Genomic DNA, 25196 nt, shown 5'->3' with positions numbered 1-25196 from the left:
GTAATAAAAAAATCTTGGAGGGGAATCACTGGCATTGTTCCTCTTGCATTGTTAGATTTCATGAAAATTGAGGCATCATCTATGCCTAAATTGGCCTAATGATCAATTTGATTTGTTGGGCCCATGAAGACTGCGAATGTCTCAAGGCATGGAATTTCTTTTTATCTTCCCTAAGCCTAGTGATATCTCATCACTAGTCTTCATTGTAATTTGCTAAATTTGCCCATCCTTTAATGAATGATTTTACTTAAAAAAAAGATAAGCTTTGCCTTCTTGCTCTCCTTCTTCGTGTGTGTATATATATATATATATATATATATATATATATATATATATATATATATATATATATATATATATATATATATAGAGAGAGAGAGAGAGAGAGAGAGAGAGGTATCTGCTTAATACATAGCTGCTTAAAAAAATGCACGCACTGGCCATCCATTGCGCACGTCTGATGGACAATCAGCGTGCAAAAACACTCAAAAAATGCAAAAAGGGGTTTTATTTGAGCTTCAAAACACCACAAAAAACCCTTGCAGGGCTGCACCCAATATTAAATAAAAGGTTTTTAGCAGCGTTTTGAAGCACCGCTAAAGCTCTCAGTGGAACTGTGACCTTTACCAGCGATTCAAAAGTGCGCCAAAGAGCTTTTTGAGCATTTTTGTACAAAAAAAATAGTGTCCATCACAGGGCTCCACATGAGTGCGTATTCATCAAATATGTATGGACTAAGCAGCTACCACTCTCTCTCTCTCTCTCTCTCTCTCTCTCTCTCTCTCTCTCTCTCTCTCTTATATATATATATATATATATATATAGAGAGAGAGAGAGAGAGAGAGAGAGACGGGAGTAACAGTGGACGACATTTTGTCCACTGTTATATCAGACATGTGCCTGCCGTTGATCACAAGCATGATCAGCTGCGGGTGTGCATTAAGGGAAAAAACACCCTTTAGGGATGGTCATTTTTCTGCCTATGTTAGAATTATTGCAGTAATTTTGACGTATAATCAAGGTTTATTGTATATTCAGTAAAATGGTTATGCAAATCATGTAATCCCATCCTAATGAGGTAAATCGTGTAACTCATCATGGAGTTATATAGGTATCCCAAATGCACATGTGGCAATCCAATTAGTTACCACATTAGAAGGAAAGTTAGGTGAGTTAGGATTGTAATCTTTTATTTGGATTGTATCTCTTTAAGAGGTTGGAGTTTCCAACGTGAATGTAATTCTCATCTTCACCAGAACCGCCTTCCATACTTCTAACTTCTATTCTCAATTAACATGGTATCAGAGTCATTGTGATCATTGTACCTACATCGTCCGTAGCATAGCGTTTATCGGCAGTTTAATTCCTGATGTGAGTGCCCAGCTCAAAACGGTGGTGGTTGTTTCTCTAGTTGGGACGTCCTCCTTACTGCAGTTCATCTTGATCTTGTCAAGTTCAGCTTTGATTTGCAACTGGGATTCCCATAGCCGCAACGTCAAAACACTATGGCTACACATAAAAATGCACCTAGATTTTGTCAAGGTCATACTCACCCTAAGTGTGGTCATTGCAATAAGCTCTGTCTTGTCAAAGCTAAGTACTTTCACCTGCATGTTTTTTTGGCATGTTCAATGCATTCTTCTGCGGGCTCCAATGACGTCAAAGTCAATGCCAATATTGTCTAAAGTTCACAAGAACCAAACCAAAACTCATCACCTCCTTATCTCTCTGCAAATCAATATCAAAGGATCATGACATTTATCTAGGTAACCAAAGACCTCAAGCCAATCTCGTAAGTAATTTCTTTCAGTATCTCAATCATGGATCATAGACACAAGAGCTACTGATCACATAACTCATTCTCTTTCTTGTATGGTTGCACCCGAAAAGGCCCTATAACGTCCAGTCGGCCTTCCAAATGGGATGACCAAACATGTATCCCATGTCAAAAACATTGTTTTATCACCTCATTTGACCTTAAAAAATATTTTATTTGTTCCTAAATTTTGATTTAATATTATATATGTAAGCAAAATCATTCAAGAATTAAAATGTCATGTCACATTCAAAGATGACTTGTTTATCTCAGGACTCTCTCTTGATGCAGATGATTGGAGAGAGTAGACTTCAAAATGGATTTTATATCTTAAAGATGCATAGTAGTGATTTTGCCTTGAGTGCTATTTTATCTTCTTCTGAACTTTGGCATAATTGTCTTGGATACTTATCTAATGATAGATTGAGAACTTTATTTAAATTAATTAAGTTTGATGATTATCATAGTATTGATCATTGTTCTATTTGTCATATTGTCAAATAATCTCGATTGCCATTTCTCACAGGTTCTATATCTTCTAATGCTATATTTCAATTTATTCATATGGATGTATGGAGAGGATACCAAACACCGTCATTATCTTGTGCTTATTATTTTTTAACCATAGTTGATGGTTTTAGTAGAAGTGCATGAGTTTATTTGATGAGATATAAATAAAAAAACTTAGTCTTTTTCAATACATACAAACAATGAAACCGAATTCTTTTCCAATGATATGCAAGCATATTTGAAGGAAAAAAGAATCAATCACCAACATAGTTGCATCTCAACACTCCAACAAAATGAAGTTGTTGAGCGTAAACATCAGGATCTCTCAACATAGCGTAAGCCCTTATATTTCAAGCAAACTTACCTTTGAAATTTTGTAGAGAATGTATTTTGAATGCGTCCTATTTAATTATTAGGCTTCCCTTACATCCATTACTTGATAAAACCCCATATGAAATTCTTCTTAACAAAAATTCATGCTATGATCATTTGAGAGTTTTTGATTGTTTGTGCTATGCTTATAACATACATCATAGCCATAAATTTGACTCTAGAGCCAAAAGATGTGTTTTTATAGGATATCCTCATGGACAAGTTTGATACAAAGTTTATGATCTTGAGAGTCAAGACATTTCCACTACTTCAGATGTAAAATTTTATGAAAATGAGTTTTCATTTCAAAACTTGAGCAAGTCAGACAAAGACTCTGATATGGTATTGCCCTTACCTATTCTTGATGTTTGTGAACCCAACTCTCATGACAAGACCATAAACCCAAATCTAGATCCAAACTCTCAGTCAACCATTGTCATCCAAGATGCAGATCCAAATCCAACCGAAACCTCAAATCTCATGTTTCATGATCAAACTGATTTCCAAGTCAGGCGATCCACAAGGCATCAATCTCTACCTAGACATCTTAAAGATTATAAATGTTATATTATTGCTCTTGTTCTTTAATTGAATATTGCAAGTGAGATTCCTTTGTACCAAATATCCTATCTCTCAATATCTTAGTTATGATTTTTTTTTTTACTTCCCATAAAGCCATCCTTGCAGCCATAACCTAAAACCCATAAACTTTGCCCAAGCCATAAACCATCAGCATTGGCAAGTTGCTATGATTATGAAAATCAAGGCCCTAGAAGAAAACCATACTTGGACATTAGCCAGATTACCCTCAGGGAAGCATCCTATAGACTGCAAATGGATTTACAAAATCAAATTCAGATCGATAGAAAGATGTAAAGCCCGTATCGTAGTCAAAGGATTCACTCAACTTGAAGGAGTTGATTATCATGAAACATTTGCTCCAGTTGCCAAACCGGTTACAATTTGTTGCTTACCATTACTATTATCAAGGATTGGCATTTGCTTCAAATTGATGTTAATAATGCATTGATGTCAATAATGCATTCCTGTATAGGAACTTGCACAAAGAAGTTTATATGAAATTGCCCTCAGGATTCACTCAACAGGAGAAGAACTATCTTTGTCGATTGAATAAGTCTATCTATGAACTTAAACAATCATCAGAAATTTGGTTTTTCAAATTATCTTCTGCTCTAAAGGACATGAGAATAGTACAATCTAAGGCAGATTATTCCTTGTTCTAAAAAATAACAAAACAAGAGCAAATGTTTGTTTTTGTTTACATAGATGACATCATCATTGCTAGGAATAATCTCTACCAAATACAGTTATTGAAAGATCACATCGACAATAAGTTTTGTCTCAAAAAATTAGGACATCATACTTTCTTGAAATTGACGTTGTCAGATCCAAGAAAGGAATTTTTCTTTCACAGCGAAAGTATGCCTTAGATATCATACAGGATATAAGATACCTTGGAGTCAAACCAGCCAACTTTCTTGTGGAGCAGAATGAAGATGGAAATGCACTTCATGACCCTGGACAAAACCAACGCCTAATTGAAAGACTTATTTATCTTACTATTACTTGATCGGATAAAGTTTGTGTTATACACATTCTGAGTCAATTTATGAGTAGACCACACACATAAGCCTCATTTGGAAGTGGCTCTACGGCTAAAAGCCACTCTTGGACAAGGTAATTTTTTTTTATCCTCAAAAAGTGACTTACAAATAATCAGCTATTGTGATTCAGATTGGGTGTCTTGCCCAATGCTTAGAAGATCAACTTCAGGATACTGCACAATGATAGGTCAAAGCCTTATATTATGGAAAACCAAAAGCAAACTGCAATATTCAGGTTCTTAGTAGAAGTAGAATATCGGACAATGGCCGCAGCAAGTCGTGCACTCACATGGGTGAAGTACTTGTTGAATGATCTAGAAATACATCATCCTCAACTTATGACTTTGTTACGTGACAATCAAGCAACACTCCACATTGGATTAAATCTTGTTTTTCATGAACGTTCCAAATACATCGAAATAGATTGTCATATTGTTTGTCAAAGATTCAAAGTTTGTGGCTACTTCATTGCAATGTGCAAATATATTAACAAACAGAGGCGGAGCTGGGGGGTAGACCAGTCCTGCCTCCCGAAACAGTTAATTTTTTTATTTTTTTTTTAAAAGCCCAGCCCTGATTCCATATGAAATAGATTTTTATCCATTTTTTTAGCCCAGTCCTGAATGCAGCAAATAGTTTGATTTGTTTATATGAAATAGATTTTTATTAATAATTGTAGCCATTTTTTTATTTTATCTCAAAAAAAAAATCAGGGACGCTGCCTCCGAACCCCCAACTATCACGCCAAATTTTTTTTTTTTTGCTACACCCCTGTTTGCCCCCCCCCCCCCCCCCTCACATGAATCCTAGCTACGCCACTGTTAACAAAGGCATTGAGACGTGAGAAATTTACATGGTTGACGAGTAAGTTGGGCGTGATGGACAGAGGGGAGGAACTTGTGAGATAAACCCTGTAGGTTAAGAAAGAAGATAGGGAAGGAAACTTCCTGGAAAAGTGCGAGAGGGCTTGGTGAGAAAGATCGCAGGAGCAACGGGCCCCTTGTCAATATTTCCTTCAGAGTGGTGACGCCTTATCCGTCACCGTTTTAAAATTATTGGTGACTGCTCCCTCAAATCGCCACTACAAGACCTATTTTGTTGTAGTGCTGTCAGCAATAGGACTCTGACAGAAGATAGAGGACAGATCAGGTGAAGCAGCACACTAGTGCGTGCAATGTGATTGCACCTGATCTGCCATCCTAAGCATGGCCCCACATCACATATCAAGCAATGGGCATAGATGTCCGATCCTTAGGTGGGAGACTTTTGACGTACACTGAGGGGGTAAGGATGGGACAAGTGTCCTAGATGCATGTCCAAGGATGCAAATGTGCCCTGAATTGTCACATCTTCGAATTAGAGATGCAAAACGTTCCAATCCGAAACAGCAACAGAACCACCACAAATTGCGAACCCCCGAAGCATTCAGTACTTCCATATAAAATATACAACTACGATTAGATGGCGAGGTCAGGAGACCGAAAAGAAAGGGTGGTGACAAAATGACTCGAATATTCTAACGCTTAAATCACTAATTTCAACGATACAAATAGCAAACGCCTGTATCTTGAAATTTGATACACTAATCTGTACAGACAGCTAATCTTTTACAACAGAATTGAGTTACAAACTTCTTTCTTCCCCTTCACTTCCCACCATCCGTCAACAGTTGACGATCCCCAGTGCTCACCCAACACTAAAACCTTGCATGGTGTACTGGGAGTCCAAGCCTGACCCAATAAAGCGCTTCAAAGTTGTAGAGCTAAATCAGGCTGCTGAGAATCCATCAGTACACCTGAATTTTGCTGCATTGGGGAAGCTGGGGACTGGAACCTGATGTTTAGATCTGGTGCGACTGAATCTGGTTTCTGATGCAACGATAATCCTCGCCAGGATGCTTGCAGAGGCGTGCTATTCCCATACCCAGCTTGATTGTCATTATGATCAGGTCCTTCTGCTGTGTTTTCAGGTTTATAATTATCTGAGCAGTGCACTGGTGTTTTTCTATCTCCTGCAGGTGATCTAGACTGCTCTGGTTCCAACTGCTTTGACAGTACCATGTGAACAACGTTGTCGTTTCTAGTAACTGTATCGAGGCGAGATGATGCTGCCTCTACACCAGGTTTCAAGTTTGTTAGGCCCACGTTTTCCTGTTGGCGAGTAGGCCTGATTGATTGCATAGCTGAGCTTCCCTGAACTTGCTTAACCACATGGGGCAGAGAGACTCCACCAGTCAAGCCATTAAGAGAGGGTTGAATACCAGAGATCTGATGATGCTGGAAAGAAAGCTTGGAGCTATGAATCCCAGGGTTGAAAAAAGTCTTACTGTTCTTGTTTAAGATTCTTGCATTTCCAACACCCTCATTAGCATCTCCCACACGATTCCCAGCAGGCTGATGCCCAGAAGAGATCTTGGGGGTTAGATGGCAGGATTCATGAGCCCCTGGTGCATCATGCTTTGAATCAATGGATGGTGCAGTAACAGCAGGCACAGATTTCACAGGGGATATGTTGGGTGGAGATTCACTTTCTCCAACCCACCCAGGACCAAACCCTATTCCAGGAGGAAGAGCTCGTTGTATCTTCCGTGCAGCAACCTTCCAAGCAGACGGCCCAAGGCTTGCAGCAAACCGTGCTAAACTTCTAGCATATGCATATTCGATGTGAAGCCCAACCTGGTTCATCTAAACTATAAGCTCAAAACCAACTATGAAATCAAGGGAAAAATATTTGCTACTAATGAAGGCAAGGAATTAATGAGCTAGAAATCATAGGTGCAAGTTGTATCGACGAAATCTAATCACATAGATGTGTTCAGCATGGTTTGTTTGCTAAGGATCGATCATTGGATCATGCTTTTATTGTGTAAAAACAAGATTTTTTGAGTTATGAAATTTTGGCACATTATGGACTGTCGATTTTTGAACCCCTTTAAAAACCTAATTACTTGTCATGATCACATGATTCAAAACAAGTTCCCTACTAAACAATAATGTAGATCACATCCATGACATTTGATCAAAAAATCAGAAATTTTTTAAAAGAGTGATTTCTACTAGTTTCTTACCTTTCATTAGTAGCCAATATTTTCCCGAAATCAAGGTTTCACAAATCTCAAGTAAAACATCAGCAAGAGGACCAAAAACTTTTAGGGGGCTACGGCTTCATCAAATTGCTTCTTCAGTAGCACATGAACAGGAGGGTCAATAAAAAACACAAATAGAAAAAGCGGATTGAATGAATAACCATGTTCTAAATCCCAGTCTACAGACTCGACACTAGGGCAAGCGTCTCCAGGTTGATCTATATCTAAACTCAGACACAAGTCAAACAACAAGATGACATATATATCCATCTACTATCTTTAAAGTCTATTGGACTCCTATGAGGCTATGACCATCCTCTGTCAATCAAGTGCTAGAATGATATGCACAATCTACTGGTTAAAGAAATACTTATAAGCAAGTTACTTTGCTTACAGGTATCAGCAGCTTTTTTTCTACATCGAAGATACTAAATACTGGATGATGTCTGGCAGCAGATTTATTTGAGAGTTTATAGGTTGCACGACGGTTTTCTTCTGAAGCAAAGGGTTTCCTCCCATGTTTCAGATTCATTCCTCTATGAATGGCACCTGACAAAGAAGAAAACTGTTAGAGAAAAATAATGCAATAATTGTACTACTAAAACTGGAAATTAAAAACAACATTATGAAGCATGAATAATGTGTGTGTGTGTGAGAGAGAGAGAGAGTGAGAAAGAATTTGTTATTATACAAACTATGGATTCCTTTTTGCTACTACAGTTTTAATTACACAGCATGCAATGCCTAAACTGCATCCAAACTTTTAAGCATACACAGGTGCAGACCTGAAGGTTCGTCATTCTTCTCTGTCAATAATGTACTTGAATCACTATTACGAAAGCTTAGGGAAGCCCTTCCAGAAGCATCTGGAAGGCTGGAAGGCTTTTCAGCAACAGAAGATGTTTTCATAGCCTCATTAGAAGTGTTAGACCAGGCAGCATTATCTCCAGCATTAGCAAGAGTGGCACCTGAATCAGAACCAGCAGGTTCAAAGGGAGGTTGGCCTGCAGATTGCCGCATGAATTTCTTTACCAGGCTAGGTCTACCCCTCTGAGGTCTGGAATCCTGTTCTATGCCATGACCATCTTGTCTTAAATTCTGGAAATTTTTCTTCGCTAGCTCCTGAATAGACCGTGCCTGGATGAAGAAGACAAGGTTTGAAGTTGGATAACCAGAAGCAGACATGTACAGTCCAATCATGTATATACAAATCCATGACACTGCCTCTACCTGTCTAAAATAGATGGTTTCAGGTGCATTGTATCGCATTGCATTAGAGCATATCAAGAACACATCACCCTGCACATAAACAACAGAGATCTCAGAACATAAAAATAAAAGAATCACTAATTGAATGGTAGAAAAATCCAATGCATAGTACTACGACAGTTTATTATCAAGATTTCTAAACCATGTAATTCAACTTCAATCACCCTCTCAAAAAAAAAACTTCAGTCACATGCAAGAAAGACGTGAACAACCTGAGCACACCAAATCTTTACTCATAACAGTTTATTTTTCAAGAAGGCTTCGTGCCCTCATGTCAAAATAGAAAGGGAAGAAAAGTTTCTCTATCTTTTTATCTATTGACAACAATGTTAGCTATTCAATACACCAAAAAAAGTCATCTATGATAAACACGATTTTACATCTAGAAAGAACAAAGAAAAGTGTTATTTTATAGAAAAGTTCAACAAATAATCTACAAACATCATATGTGCATTAAGTTCTTCTGACTGTGACAAGTGGAAGACGTATAGAGATATAGCCCTTGTTTAAACGTATTTAAATTTACTATCCAAAACAAATATGAAACACTTTATTTTCTATTTTCTATAAACAACTCTTGAGATTTTTTTTCTTAAGGAAAAAAGCACAAAAGCTACATAAAACAACTTTTAACATGAGAAAATGCCATTTAGAAGTCAGTAGGTCAAGACAAAAATTAGATGCATCCATGGTGGATCCATGTGTTTTAAGTCTGATTTATCTATAATTCAACTCAGGCGCCACCAAATCCAACTTGGACCTAAGAGGAAGCAGGCCCAGTGAAGGCACATATATGACCAACTTGTAACCTATGTCACACGGACTCGGCTAGGGAGGTGCCGCACCCGAGTCGACACGCCCCGACACGGGTGCGGACACGGGTGCGGCCTCGGACACGGCCTGGACTCGGTCAACGCCGAGTCGGACTCGGTCAACGAGTCCAGGCCGAGTCCGTCTTAATTTTGGACTCGGTCAACGTTGACCGAGTCCAAAAATGTCCATTTTTAGTACAAAAAAAAATCTTTTTATATATTTTTTAAAAATATATATATATATAGCATGAGTCTTAAACATTAGGCCCAGAAAAAAAAATTATTCTTAAATATTATCATTTAATTCTCTCTCTCAATCTTAAAAGCTAATAAATTCTCATCCACGAGTACCAACACTTTTCATCCACCAAGTTCTCTCTCTTATAAAAGCTAATAAATTCTCATCCACGAGTAGCAACACTTTCTCATCCACCGAGATCTCTCTCTCTCTCTCTCTTTTTCAAATCTAGCTTTGAAAAATTAAAAGCTTTTAATGCTTTTAATTAATGTTATGAATTTTAGCAAAAAGATATTTAATGCATTTACCAGAACATGCTTTTAGTTAATGCTTTTAATTAATACCTTGATGATGTTTTATTCCCATGGTAGCTAAGACTCGGCTGAGTCAATGATAAACTCAGCCTAGTTTGGTTCTAACCCAGTTATACTACTATTTTAACTCAGTTAGTTGAGGATCTGAGACAACTTGGAAGAGTCACGAGCCGAGTCCAAAATTTATATAGACATATGCACACACTGGATATATATATATATATATATATATATATATATATATATATATATATATATATATATATATATATATATATATATATATATATTTTAAATATATATATATATAGCCGAGTCCCCGTGTCAAAAATTTTTAAAATTGCGCCGCACCCGTGTCGCACCCGCACCCGCACCCATGTGACATAGCTTGTAACACACACACACACACACACACACACAATACTGGGGCTGGTCAGCCGCCCCATGTTAGACTGCAGCCTGACCCATGTAGGACCTGCCAAAATCCAGGCTGGGCTAGGCCCAGTATGGGTCGGGCCTTATTACAAACAACAAGGCCAAGCCCAGCCCAGACGGGCTCAACAATGGTCTACACGTGAGCAACCCAGTCTGTTGTCCAGCCCTATCGGGATCACAAACACCCGCCTAGTAGAAACCAAAGATGTAAGTTGCATCTTCTCAATCAGACAACATAGATGTATTCAACATAGTTTACTTAATAGGAATCATCCCTTGGATCATGTTTTTAAACGGAAAAGTCGGATTTTTTGTCATAAAATTTTGGTACATTGTGGGCTGTTGATTTTTTTTAAATCTTAAAAAATCTACATGTGCATACAATCATGATATCCAAAACTTGTTTTCTACAAAAAATGCATTTAGATCATATCTATAGGGTCTGATCAACCAAAAAAACTCAAGAATTTTGAAAAATTAAAGCTTCTACTAGGTGGCAGTAGGTGCTTCCGGAGCACCCTATCATTACTACTATACTATGTCACATGGGTGCGGGTGCGGGTGCGGGTGCGGGTGCGGGTGCGGGGATTCGGCACTTCCAAAAAACCCGGGTGCGGGGGTGCGGCAGGGGCAAAAATATAAAATATATATATATATGCGACGCGGGTTTTTTCAAATTTCATTTTATATACAGCTGCACGCACCCATTTCGTCAGGAGAACAGGAGAACAGTGGAAATCCTTTACTAAAAAGAACCATCATTATCATTTATTATGGAGAGAGAAAATCCTTTACGAAAAAGGATTGAAAAGGCAGCTGCTGTCAGCTGTCATTTATTGTGGAGAGAGAAAATCCTTTACGAAATTGAAAAGGCAGGAGCAGCAGCTGCTGTCATTTATTGTGGAGAGAGAAAATCCTTTACGAAATTGAAAAGGCAGGAGCAGCAGCTGCTGTCATTTATTGTGGAGAGAGAAAATCTTTTACGAAATTGAAAAGGCAACTGCTAGCAGAAATTTTTAAAAAAAAAAAATTCGCAACCCATTTCGTAGGGCAATTTTTCTTTTTTTAAAAAAAAATCCAAACAAAAATGGACCGAAATGATCCTGGGTGCGGTCAACGCACCCAAGATTGGGTTGACCGCACCCGGTGCCGCACCCGCATCCGCGTCCAGTCGCGTCGACGCAGGTGCGGCACCCTGCTAGCCGAATCCCTGTGACATAGCTACTATATATACATATATATATATATATATATATATATATATTCACTAGAAAATGGGAACTGCCATCTGAACTGGGCATTTCCAGCACTTTTTTAGCAAATCCAACTATGTAGATGTGTTCTGCACGGTGAATTTTCTAGGAATCAACTATTGGATCATGTGTTTTCGATGAAAAATTATGTTTTTCGGATGCTTGAATATTTTATGAAGATTATGAGCCATTGATTTTAAAGCCTTTAAAAATCTTCTTCACATTGTAAAGATTCAAAAAGTCTCAATCACAAACCAAAAGTCCACCAACTTGAAGGGATAACCACAAAAGTGTTCTCTGACAAACACACTCACAAACCCCACAAAGGAAACCCCAAAAGTGTTCGCGAAGGAATACACTCACAAATCTCACAAAGGAACACACACAAAAAATCACACAATATAAAAATCATATTTTATTCAATGAAACAAGTGTGCAAAAGCATGACTTTACAAAGGGGAGAACACCCCTATTTATACACAATAGAAAGAGAGAGAGAGAGAGAGAGCACTAGAGATGAGAGAGCCCTCCCAACGGCTAGATTTTCTAGCCATTGGGAGCAAGTCAAACTAGGTTGACTTGGTCCCAACGGCTAGAAATCTAGTCAGTGGGATCAAGACAACTAGTTTGAATTGATCCTTAAAGTATATATTATATATAAATTTATGTACAATAAATATATATAATATATATTATAATATAAATATATATATATATATAATACGTATATAAAAATATGAATATACATATATGTACATATATATACTATACTATATACACAAATATGTATACTTACAATTTAACACTCCCCCTCAAACTCATGGTAGGATAACCGAAAGTTTGCTTAAAAGGAAGTGAACCCTAAGAGCAGAGAGGTTTAGTAAAAAAGTCCGCCAATTGGTACTCAGATGTGACATAGGGCAAATCAATGGTTCTTTGAAGATATTCTTCTCGAACATAATGGCAGTTCATCTCGATATGCTTCGTCCTTTCATGAAAAGTATTGTTGTTGGCAATATAGATAGAACTCTTGTTGTCAAGACACATCTTTAAAGCTCCTAGAATCTTGATTCTCATATCAACCAGCAATCTTCTCAGCTACACCACCTCCATTGTGGTAGTAGTCATGGCCCGGTACTTGGTTTCAGTTGGAGAGAGGGACCTTATGTTGCTTTTTGCACATCCATGAGATCAACGATTCACCTAAGAAAACACAAAATCCTACGGTTGACTACCTATTATTAGGATCACTTTCCCAGTCTGCATATGTATATGCAAGTAAATTTAATGCAGACGAAAAAGACATAAACAGACATCTAAAAATAGAATTTTTGAGATATTTAATAATACGCAAAACAGTTCCTATGTGAACACACGTAGGAGCATGTTGAAACTAACTAGATGTGTGTTCAGCATGTGCTATATCAAGTCTAGTAATTGTCAAGTAAGAAATAACTCTGATAAGTTGTCTATAAAGAGTTGGATCATCTAGAAGCTCTCTATTATCGATTTTTATTTTGGCATTGTTACTTCAGGAGTATTAACCTTCTTGCAATCTAATATACCAAACATGATAACAATATCAGAAGCAAACCTAGATTGCGATAATAAATACTTGTTAGGGCAATAAGCAACTTCTATTCCTAAAAAATACTGTAGAAAACTCAAGTCAGTGTTCAAAACAAGTTTTAAGAATAATTTTAATATATTGAACACCTTGTTTGTCTCCTCCAGAGATTATCATATCATCAACATAGAGAAGCAGAATGACAATACCTGCATCAACATTTTTAACAAACAAAGTTGTGTCAATCACACAAGATCTAAAGCCAATATCAAGCATAGCATTGTTAAATCTATCATACCAAGCTTTGGGAGCTTGTTTCAAACCATACAATGCCTTATGCAAGCAAATAACCTTCCCTTGAAGTATACCCATTACTGAGGCTGCCTTCATGTACACTTTTTTCATAAGATTGTCATTTAAAAAGACATGTTTGTAGTTTTTGTCCTTTAATGCTTTGATTTTGGACTTTTGGTGAAATTGTTGCTTGGGCCTTGAATTTTGATTATTTACATTCATATTGTAGAAAAACATAGAGTTATATTCAATATTTAAAGTATTATTAAAAAAACACTAAAAAATTTATGTCCTTACCCATCTGAGTTACTGAGTCGACCCGCTGAACCGCGAGTCAAGGGTCGGGCGATCCGAGTCCGAGTCACGGGTTTGCCAACTATGGTCATAATCACATGATTCGAAACAAGTTTCCTATCAAACAAACCAATGTATATAACATCCATGACATTTAATCTATGAAAAAATGGAAATTTTTGAAGACGAATGATTTATACTCAATAGTTTCATACCTTCATTAGTAGCCAATATTTACCCATATAATATATATACATATATAGATTGGATGGTGTTCCTCAACTTTTGGTGTGCCCCAAGTAACCCTACGAATGTGTTAAGCATAGGTAAGTTGCTAAGAATCAGACTTTGGATTGTGTTTTTTGGAAATAAGATCATGAATTTTTAACTTGTCAAATTTTGGCACAATGAAAGCTGTTGATTTTTCATGCCTATGAAAATCCTTCTTATACATCATAATGATATGATCCAAAACATGCTTTTTATTAGACAAACCATGTAGATCACAAGTGTAGGGTTGTTTTAACCATCTGATCATTCGATTGGGCAATTTTGAGCTAGAGCACACCAAAACTTGTGGCACACAATCCGAATATACATACAATATATATTGTATGTATGCATGTGAGTGTATGACTGCCCCCGTGTCCACTGGCAGAGCCACATTGAGGTAAGGGTGGGAACGGGTTAAGATCAGGGTGAGCAGTGCCCACCCTAACCTAGTAAAAATCGGGTCAGGGTGTGCAGTGCCCACCATGACCTGACTGCCCACCCAATGAGAGATCCGGTCAGGGTGGGCACCACTCGACTTGGCTTCTTTTCGTGCCAGAATAACGAGTGGGAGTGGGAGGGTTTTGATTTAGGTTTTTTTATAATGACATAAATGTTTAGTTATAATTTTAAGGGTTTTGTATTTTTTTAATTACTATTAGACATGAATTCATGAAATAAATTCATGAATAATGAATGCTTGATTTTTAGTAGAATATTAGGAACATGAATTCATGGAAAAGTGCAATTGGAGTGTTGTGCGATCGTAGAATGTCATTGCGGATGAAGGGAAACTTTTATAGGACGACAATTAGGCATGCTTTACTATATGGTACGAAATGTTGGGCTGCCAAGAGACATTATGCTTAGATGGATGTGTGAAAATACAATAAAAGATAAGATTCAAAACAAGGAGATACGTAAGAAGGTAGGTGTTGCATCCGTTGAAAATAAGATGAGAGATAATCGTTTATGGTGGTTTGGACATATTCGGCGAAGGCCTAATGATGCTCCAATTAGAAGGATGGAGAAATGGGAAAATATATTAGTTAAAAGAGGTTGGGGTAGGCCTAAGAAGACTTAGATGGAGATGATAGGAAAGGATATGAATGCTTTGAACCTCACCGAGGACATGGCATTGGATAGAAATGATTGGAGGAGAAGGAATTGTGTGGAAGACCCAGAATGATTTTCTTTTTCCGTTCATATCACTGACCCCAATTGTTTTGGGATGAAGGCGTAGTTGTTGTTGTTGTTGTAGCATAAATGCAAAATTATGATGTTTATAGGAATTAGGGTTTTGATTTGATTTTTATAATTTTTCATGAATATTTAATTATGGTTTTAAGGTTTTTATGCATTTTCTTTTTCAATTAGCATTAAACATGAATCCATGAATAATAAATGCTTGCTTTTGGTTAGAATGTTAAGGATTTCATCTTTTATCAATTAGCATAGATGAGACCTCCATGATTTTTATCAATTGCTAATTTTTTAATGAATTAGCAATGAATCAATTATGAATTGCTTTCTAAATACAGAAAATCATTGTTGTCAATTGTAAAAGGTACATTTTAGATAACTATTTATTTTTTTAACATATTATTAGTATAGTTTATTAATAATTATTTTTTTTATTTTTCAGTGTATATTTGTGCCCACCCCAGTTTAGATTCATGGCTCCACCACTGCCCGTGTCTTAATTTTTGAGAATTATCATGTCCTACCAAGCAAATCTGCATCATGTCTCATTCCCACGTGTGTATCCATATGACAACTATCAACAAAAAATGTTTCCACTAAGGGGGTGTTTGCATGTCACAGAAAATGGAGGCTTTTCGCCGAAATGCACGCAACCCCGTGCATTTCCGCAGTCCCTACCACCGTGATGCAAACACGAGCTCCTCTTTCCCCGCAGAAAGAGGAGCTCATTTTCAACATTCCACACCCCACTCACACCCCCAAGCCCCTGCCCCCCCTTCCGCGGTAACGGTTCCTGTTGAGTGGGGTGGGTGTTCGGACCCCTCTTCCGTGGAAGAGAGCTCCACAATAAAAGCTATTGTGGAGCTGTCTTCCGTGACACAAATGACCCTTAAAATTCAGAACCAAGAAGAAGATTGGGAGCTACGCTTTCTTCTTAGCCATAATGTTAGAATTGGAACTTTATTAGAAAAGAAGTTTCTTTACCATCAAGACAATTCACTCATCTCCAATACGACCATTCCACAGGAAAGTAACCAAGCTATTTTTGCCCTTGTGAATACAAAATCCAAAGGATCATAACAAAAAACAGAAAATAACTAGCATAAGGTGAAATAGTTGAACATTAGTTCAAAGCAAAGTTGCCAAAGAGGGAAGTGGAATCGAGAAACAATGTGAGAAGCGGAAGCAAGAAACAAGGGGTGCATAAGTACACAGGAAGCGGGAAGCGGCGGGATGTTAATAAGAAGCTAAATTAAGTTTTTTTTTAAAATCACATAAAGTTATAAGAATTATAGAAAATATATTTCTATTTAAGGTATATTCTCCAATCTAATTAAATAGGCCAACTACGGTAGTGTTATTATAGGAATCACATCATTATGATAATATACTGTTTTCAGTGAAAATTTAATTCTCAAATTGAAAATCTTATGTTGGAAGCATGCTTCCATGATAAGGGAACCGAACATCAAAGGTGCTTAGTTCCCAGTTTCTAAAGCAGCTTTCCAAGAAGCTATCGTCTCAACATAGGTAGAAGCTTCCAATAACCATGGTTCAAAGTAAGTTTTGCTATACAACCCCCTAATAGCTGCTAATAGACGAACAAAGAAACAACTTGATGCAGGGCAGGATGGACCCAGACCCATACTGCATGACCCGTGACCCAGATCCAGATGAGGCTTTTAAAAGCCTCATCTAGGGTTGAGTGCAGGGGACACAGAAATTTTGAAGAGAAGCAGCAGCTTTTGACATTTCCTGTTTTGTTTTCTTCCAGCCGACCTTTCCTTTTTGCTTTTCTCTTTCAGTATTCCAGTTAATTGCTTGAGTCCTTTTTTTTTTAGTTTTATATTCTATATTGTCCCTTGAAGTTTCCAGTGAATAAAAACACGCCCCAACGTTTCGGTGGGCCTTTCACTTTTTTCTTTCATTTTCTGAGCATTGCACGAACACGAGAGTCGTGTTTTCGACAGTCATCGTCAAGGAACGAGCAAGCCGACGCCCCCACTGCATCAAAGTGGTATTTTGCACCTCATCCTTCATCAACGATATGGTTTCAGAGGTGAAGGGCGATCCGACGACGGCAAACGAGCAGGAGGATGCCGGCAACGCAGACCCAATGCCATCGGTGATGGAGATGATGACCAAACTGCAAGAGAACATGTTGCGCGTCAGCCGGGACGTGGCCAGCATGTCAAGGCGCCTAGATGGGGTCGAGAATCAGCTTGCGGCCATCGAGTCGACCGGGGAGGCGCGTGCGGTGGCTGTGCTGAATACGGGGGCGGGATCGGGTGACGGCATCGACCGTCAAACATCTCATGTCGCAGCCGATGCCGGTCAGTTGGGTTCTGCTGATCGCACCCCTGCCCTGAGCATGGGGCCTTCTTGTCATCCCGATCCGGTAGCTGGTGGCACCCAGGCGAACTCGGCACTCCTGGCAGGTACCCCACAGCACCTGGGTGCGCCCCAGTGCAGGCTTCAGTTTCCTGTGGGTCTGCCCCAGGTCGGGTCTGGTCCGCAGGACCCCAGCAGTACGTGGGACCCTGCTGCAGGCCCCGGCGCATCGACCCGACCCGAGAAGGAGCTTGTCCTCCCCCCTGGTCCCGCGCGCAGAGGCCTTATGTCAACAAACCAGCAGGTGGAAGTCGGTGAACCCGTGTGGATGGGTCCGAACCCAAGAGGGTCCGGACCGGAACATTTTTCAGCGGGACCCAGGCCCGAGTCTCGGGGACCACCCTTTGGGTCCCTGGGAGAGGGTCCGGGTTCCGAACCCCCTTATCCGACCAACCCAGTTGGGTTTGGTTCGCGATTTGTCCCGAATCCGACCCAACCCATTATTTTTGAACCCCAAAATGGATCCAATACCGACCCAAACTTGTATCGAACCCGGACGGAGCTTCAGTTTGATTTTGAGCCAGGTCAAAACCAGACCCATAATCATATGGATCATGGATCGAGTTCAAACCAAGCCTTTTATCCCCACAACTCGATCCACCCTATCCAAATCTGGGTCCGACGAGTAGTTTAGGGATAGACCCGACCCACAAACAATCGGGCGAATCAACCCAATACTATACCAATCAGACCCAATACTTGAACCCAAACCAACCCTTTAACCCAATTCCAATCCAAAATCCAATACCGTATCCGACCCAATACCACTATCCTAACCCAACCGATAACCCAAACCCATACTATCCAGTACTTACCCACCTAGAGCCCGAGACCCAACCAACCCTTCCACCTATCGCAAGACCACCTGTCATACCGGTGCCACAATGCCAGCCGCAGATGGCGCCCCCTCATGGGCAAGCTAGGCAGAGACAGATTCCTGTGCAGATTCAGCAGGGACCGGCGCGACCAGAGCGCCGACCACAGGTCGTCGAAGTTCGTCAGCATCAATTACCAGGAGAGCAGTATCGTGGTGAAGGAGATGAGATCGTGATGGATGATGATGCCTTCTGGAACGAGTACCCCGCAGGCACGGTGGAGCCCCATCAGCAAAGAACACCAGAGCGCCCCTCCACGTACGGGGTGAAGCTGGAGCTTCCAGAGTTCGCAGGTCGGTTCGATGCGGAGCAGTTCTTCGACTGGACTTATGCCATCTAGTTCTTCTTCGACTACCACGATGTCGCTGAGCACTGTCATGACTCCCTAACCTCTACTCGGTTAAGAGGCCTAACGTAGACATGGTGGGTTGAGCTGCAAAGGTCGAGGGAGCGACAGGGACTAGAGCATGTACAAACTTGGGAGGGAATGCAATAGTTAATGCAGTATAAGTTTGTGCCTTCAAATCACGCTGAGAGAGCCTACAAAGAATACCTTACCTTGCGTCAAGGCACCAGTACCGTGGCGGAGTACACTGCTGAGTTCCATCGTCTATCTCTGCGAGTGCAGATCGAGAACACTGCCCGCTAGCAGGTCACGAGGTATATTTCTGGTCTCCATCCTGCTATTTCTGACGACTTCAATTGCATCACAGTCGAGTCATTAGATCAGGCAAGTAGTTAGGACATGAATGTGGAGGAGAAATTGAAAAGGAGACAAGAACATAGGACACCCCGTAGTGATCAGTCCAGTCAACCTAAGTCGAGTTTGCCAACCAGAGGAGCGAGCTCCCCTAGGAAAGAAGACTCTAAGTCCACCCCTGGAGTCGACCCTAGCAAACCCGATCAGTTTGGACCTGCGTAGCACACCCAATCCAAAGGTAAGCCCAGTGAGTCCACCGTTCGTTGTTTTAGGTGTCAAGAGTTAGGTCATATTGCGTCCAAGTGTCTCACCATGAGTAAGAACACCCATCTAGCAGAGAGCATTGTTGAGTCTGCGTTCGATAGTGAGAGCGAGGGTGAGTCGCCTGTTGAGGGAGATGATGGGATGAAAGTCATAGAGTTCGATGGCAGCATCGAAAATTTGTTAACCATCCGTCATGTTTTGACCACATCCCGAGAGTCGGCACCAAAAAAATGGTTACGGAATAATATTTTTAGAACCCGGTGCAACTGTGAAGGGCGCGTGTGTAATGTTATCATTGATACCGGGGCGTGCGAGAATATGATGTCCGAGAGTATTGTGTCCACCTTGAACTTAAAAACGAAAAAATTGTCCTAACCCTATAAAATGGCATGGTTCAAGAAAGGGAATGAGGTACCCATCACCCTACGTTGCCTAGTTCAATTCTCCATGGGGGAGCATTACCACGATGAAGTGTGGTGTGATGTAGCCCCTATGAGTGTGTGTCACATCTTATTGGGACGTCACTGGCAGTTTGATCGTAAGACCATCCATGATGGCCGTAGGAACACGTACACATTTTTCTTTAAGGGTCATAGGATAGTTCTCCTTCCTACCAAGGAGATCGGGTTTCCCCGGCTAGCGGGCCTATCTGACCGATCTTCCCTCCTTGGGATGCCAGAAACTTGGCACCTTTCTCCTACATTTAATGTGTCTAATCTATACGCTTACTGTGGAGACAACAAGTCGTCAGAGCCGACTTCTTTCCCACCAGGGGAGAATGATGCAAGGCAGGATGGACCTAGACCCATATTGCATGACCCGTGACCTGGATCCAGATGAGGCTTTTAAAAGCCTCATCTAGGGTTGCGTGCGGGGGACATAGAAATTTTGAAGAGGAGCAGCAGCTTTTGACGTTTCCTATTTTGTTTTCTTCCAGTCGACCTTTCCTTTTTGCTTTTCTCTTTCAGTATTCCAGTTAATTGCTTGAGTCTTTTTTTTTAGTTTTATATTCTATATTGTCCCTTGAAGTTTCCAGTGAATAAAAACACGCCCCATCGTTTCGGTGGGCCTTTCACTTTTTTCTTTCATTTTATGAGCATTGCACGAACACGAGAGTCGTGTTTTCGACAGTCATCGTCAAGGAACGAGCAAGCCGACACCCCCACTGCATCACAACAGTTCTCCGACTTTAACAAATGAAATAATAATACCATCTGGCACCAATTTGTATGCGTCTAGCATCTAAGGGCCTTTAACATCTGGCTTTTATGAATCAGAAATGCTTAATTTGTTTTTCAGCCCTTAAGTTCTTCAAAGTCTCAATCAAACCAATGCCATAAGAAAAAACAACTGGTAACCTCGTATATGATTGAGAACAAGTAAGCACTAAGAGTGTCGACAAATAGCTAGTTAAACACAAACAGAAGGCATAATACTCTCCACAAATGCAGGCAATTGTCTGCATAATGAAGAATAATGGGAAGTGAATAGTCATTTGAAAGCATTCCAAAGAAATATGCTTAATCTGTCTTCCAGCTCTCAAAGTCTTCAAAATCTCAATGTGAACCAATGCCATAAGGAAAACAACTGGTAACCGCCTCTATGATTGAGAACGAATAAGCACTAAGACAGACAATAAATAGCTAGTTAAACACAAATAGAAGATCTAAATACTCTCTACAAATGTCACACACTTGTCTGCATAACCAAGAATAATGAAGTGAATAGTCATTTCAATGCAATCCAAAGAAATATATCAGAGTGATAAACAAAAGCAGACAATAACTGGAATCTTATCCAACTGATAGATACCACATAACAGGAGGCCAAATATTAAAGTGGCTTCTACTTAACCAACCTCGAATTTTTCCAAAGTGGTATAAACTCCAGTTGTAAGCTTCTTTCTCACAGTGCTGAAATCCATCGGATGCTCTATAATATCATGATAATCTGGTAGCTGGTAGGTTAATCTTTCTCAGTATAAAGGAAGGCATTTAAAGAACTAAGGCAGAAGAAAATATTAAAAAAAACAATACTGCCTCCATGACAAAACACACCTCTTCAGGATCCACAGGCTGAGAGAACACACCATAAGTGTCTTTTCTGTAGTTCATATGCAATAACAGAACAAGAAATGAAAACATTAGAAAACAAAAAGGAACAGGATGTGACCAAAGATGATGAAAAACATAAGATGCTAAACAGCAAGCATCCATTTCATCTAAATGTCTCATACTTCTGAAGCCGCTCGAGAATAAAAATCAGCAGCTTCACATTTGGTAAAGGTGTTGTAGCGACAGAACTAGATGGTTTTCCAGCTGAAATAATCAAGAATCAGTAATTTTGCAGGCATGGAGAAATTTTTACCAGGAAACAAACACTTCTAATAAACAATTATATATAATTAAAGAATAAAACAAAATGCAATCTAAATTCCACCTGGAGGAAGATCCCCTCCTTTCTGGTCATTGTTTCGCTTTTCCACCTAGAAAAAAGCATTCAAACAAAATATTATAAAGCATAGAAAGCAAAAAGAAAGAAGGTGAAAGCAAAGGAAGCGTTGGAAGTCAAAAAATAACTACCAAAAAAGCCTAAACCAAATGTTAAACTACAGAAAAAGACAATTTTGAGTAAATGCATATCATCTGATAGTAGATGCTCGAATCAAAGAAATAAACTCAGCTGACAAAAGAAATTGATATACGATAAACAAGGAGGAATGAGTTTTCAGTAAACAAACAAACGAAGAAGGTATATTAGAAACTTCAACACAGATGTAACTGTTATTTTCCTGAAAAGGAAAAGGGTGTGTTAAACATTGAATTTTGATCAAGGAGCATGATGAACAAGACGGCTAAATGTGCAGAATAATTTATGAAGAAAGGACATAGATATCTTTTAATCATAAGTAGTCAAGCACTGCATATGAATTTTTTATCTATATTATCCACTTTGCAGGATATCTGTCCTTTACAAATAAAAATTGATAATACCAAAAGCCAACAAAATGCGAACATGGTACACAGGGTTATCATGCAAATGTATTCAATTCATGGTTTCCACAATCTTCTGTGTATCTTTCCCCAGATGCAAAAGACTAGAATGCCAGCTTAGAACATTTACATGCTTTGAGTAGAAAGCAAAATTTTCCCTTGAAAAAATCCAACTAAAAAATCAAACTTTTATGATCACAGAGAGAGAGAGAGAGATTAGCAATAAATAGCAATAATCACGGTTGTGACATAAAGCAAGAAGCATGAGGTGTCAGCAGCAATGCATAAGTGAGCGTTTGAAAAATGCTTGAACATGTGAAGCATGAAGCATAAGGGGAAGCGGGTAAGAAATAAAAATAAAAACCAGCAGAAAATGGCAAAAAAAAGTATAGTTAGAACATGTTTTCGTTTCTTAAAATGAGTTTTTAGAAAAAAATACTTCCTGTGTCACAGCCGATGCATCAAACCAGAACTTTGAATGAAGTAAAAGAACAAACCTATGAGACTGCAAGGATAAATCTATTTATCTATGATCATGTTCTATTGTGCTCTATTAGTTCGAGACGCCATTGTCATTACAAACAAAATATTGGGAAAAAAAGATCAAATAAAACAAAATACAATAAATAAACTAAATATAAATAAGGCGTTGTGTTAGATTGGCACTACAAGAAATGAAAATGAAGTAGAGTAAATAAGTAGGGGAAAAAAGAATCTCGTGTTTATTCACTAGAGGCACCAAGATTGACCTTTTGTTTCTCGAGGGAGTCCCACAGAAACCAAACAGACAAAGAAATTCTATATAATTCTTTGTTGTTACATTATCTGGAATCATATAGGAACAATAGTGAACAAGTATGAATATAGAAAGAGAGTGGCAGAGAAACAATTATACAAAACCAGAACTAGCTACTCTACGACATAAATCTTAAAAAGAGCGTACAATTCTTTTACTAATTGAGAAACATTTACAATATAAGAAAGCTTATTTTCATATTGGAAGAAGCAAGCCTTTCATTTTTCACGAAGCATGTAGTTTCATGCTTCCGAGGATTTAAGAAGCTTCTGGTAACTATGGTACTCCCACCCCTTAAGACATAAGCCGGATTTCCAGTCAAGATCATTTACCAAATTGGAATGGATGTAACGGTGAACTCTCTTTTGAAGGAAAGGAAAGAAGAACAAACAAGAGTATGAAAGCGAAATAATGACATCCATAAGAATCCTTTTATTCCAAAATTCTTGTAATTAATCTAAAAGGCTTCCCCTAGCTAGAACAATCAAGTTAAATAATCGCCACAAAAGAAATGAGATTCCCGAACAGCATCCACAGAGTGAAGAAGTATCCTCCATTCCTCTACAGCATCCACAGAGTGAAGAAGCGTCCTCCACTCCTCTACTCTCCCTAACACTCAGTACTCAGAAAAGGTTTCATCATTTTTAAATTAGGACAGATGAATCGGGAAATTAACAGTTTCAAATATTTTTCTAGAAAGGAAAGAGTGTAAAAGCCTCAAATTTCACAGCTTTCTCCCATAAATGGAGCTGTTTTGTTTCATTAGAAACGTTTCTTCCATTTGTCTACAAAGGGGGGGGGGGGGGGGGGGGGGGGGGTGAACGTCAACCTGAAGCTTGCAAAGAATAGTCAACAAAGAGTAACTCAAAAGCGAGATATTTGGTTGCTTCCTATTTAGAAACAAGAGAATTAAGAAAGCGAAAGATATCGAATTTCTTAAATCCAAGCTACGCATATCTTGGATCCACGAAAACCCTAAAGACGCTCACCTTCTCAAGCACCGATCCGGCTTCCCGGCGGCCATCTCCCGCCGATCCGTTGCACACCACAGCCTTCTTCGTCTCCGAAACCGAGTCGATCTTCCGCTGCTTGAGCGGCTTCTCGCCGTTATCCGACTCATCGTTCGACGTCGATCCGGACGTCTCCACCTCGACGCGGTCCGAAGACGAATGCGAGCGAGGGTGGAACGAGCGGGGCAATCGCAGGACGAGCTTCAATTTCTTCTCCTTTTCGTCTTCGTCCTCATCATCATCATCCTCGTCTTCCTCATCATTGTGCTCGATCTCGCTGGCGTGCCTTCTGGTGATCCGCTGCGGGGTCGGATCGGGCTTAGGGTTAGGGATATGGCCGGCGGAGTTGGTGTAGTTAGGGTTAAGGTTAGGGTTTCGCTTTTTTCCTTGTTGCTGCTGCTGCTGTTGTTGGAGGAGGAGGTTGCGCTTCTGAAGATCTAAGAGGGACGGCCTTCCTTTCTTCTTCTTCTCCGCCACCGCCACAACCTTGCCCATTTTTCTCTTCTTCTTTTTTCTTTTTTTTTTCTTTTTCCTTTTTTTGTTTTTTCCTCTCTCTCTCTCTCTCTCTCTCTCTCTCTCGTCTCTGACTCTCAACCGTCGCTCCAAAAACAGGGCCCGGGAAAAAAACTTTACTTTTTTTTTCCCTTCTCTCTCTCTCACTCTGGCGAGTCGAGACTCGGGAGCGAGGCAGCGAGCGACGATGCCTCTTTGTTCGTGCGATTCGCGCGGGCCCGGCTGAGTTAGCGTGCGATCCGGCACGCTGCACGTGCGAGGTTGGCCTCCGTACGCCCTCCCAGGCCCCCACCCAAC

General features: G+C 39.6%; 1 protein-coding gene across 1 annotated transcript; it reads right to left on the bottom strand.

The window, feature by feature from the left end:
• Window positions 1–5752: 5752 nt before the first annotated feature.
• On the bottom strand, window positions 5753–25006 carry LOC149842500 (uncharacterized). Its single transcript, XM_090001456.1, has 9 exons — window positions 24366–25006; window positions 22027–22072; window positions 21824–21905; window positions 21645–21690; window positions 21446–21544; window positions 8639–8707; window positions 8194–8545; window positions 7803–7957; window positions 5753–6998 (listed from the first exon to the last, which is right to left on the bottom strand). The coding sequence occupies exons 1-9, from the start codon at window positions 24879–24881 to the stop codon at window positions 6072–6074; spliced, it is 2292 nt and encodes a 763-aa protein (XP_089857582.1). The 5' UTR covers window positions 24882–25006; the 3' UTR covers window positions 5753–6071.
• Window positions 25007–25196: the final 190 nt, after the last annotated feature.

This window comes from Nuphar pumila, chromosome 3 (genome assembly GCF_984573655.1).
Source record: "Nuphar pumila chromosome 3, dmNupPumi1.hap1.1, whole genome shotgun sequence".
In the NCBI taxonomy this organism is placed as follows: Eukaryota; Viridiplantae; Streptophyta; class Magnoliopsida; order Nymphaeales; family Nymphaeaceae; genus Nuphar; species Nuphar pumila.
The sequence above is the reverse complement of the archived record's forward strand: the minus strand, read 5'-3'. Positions and strand labels throughout refer to the sequence as shown.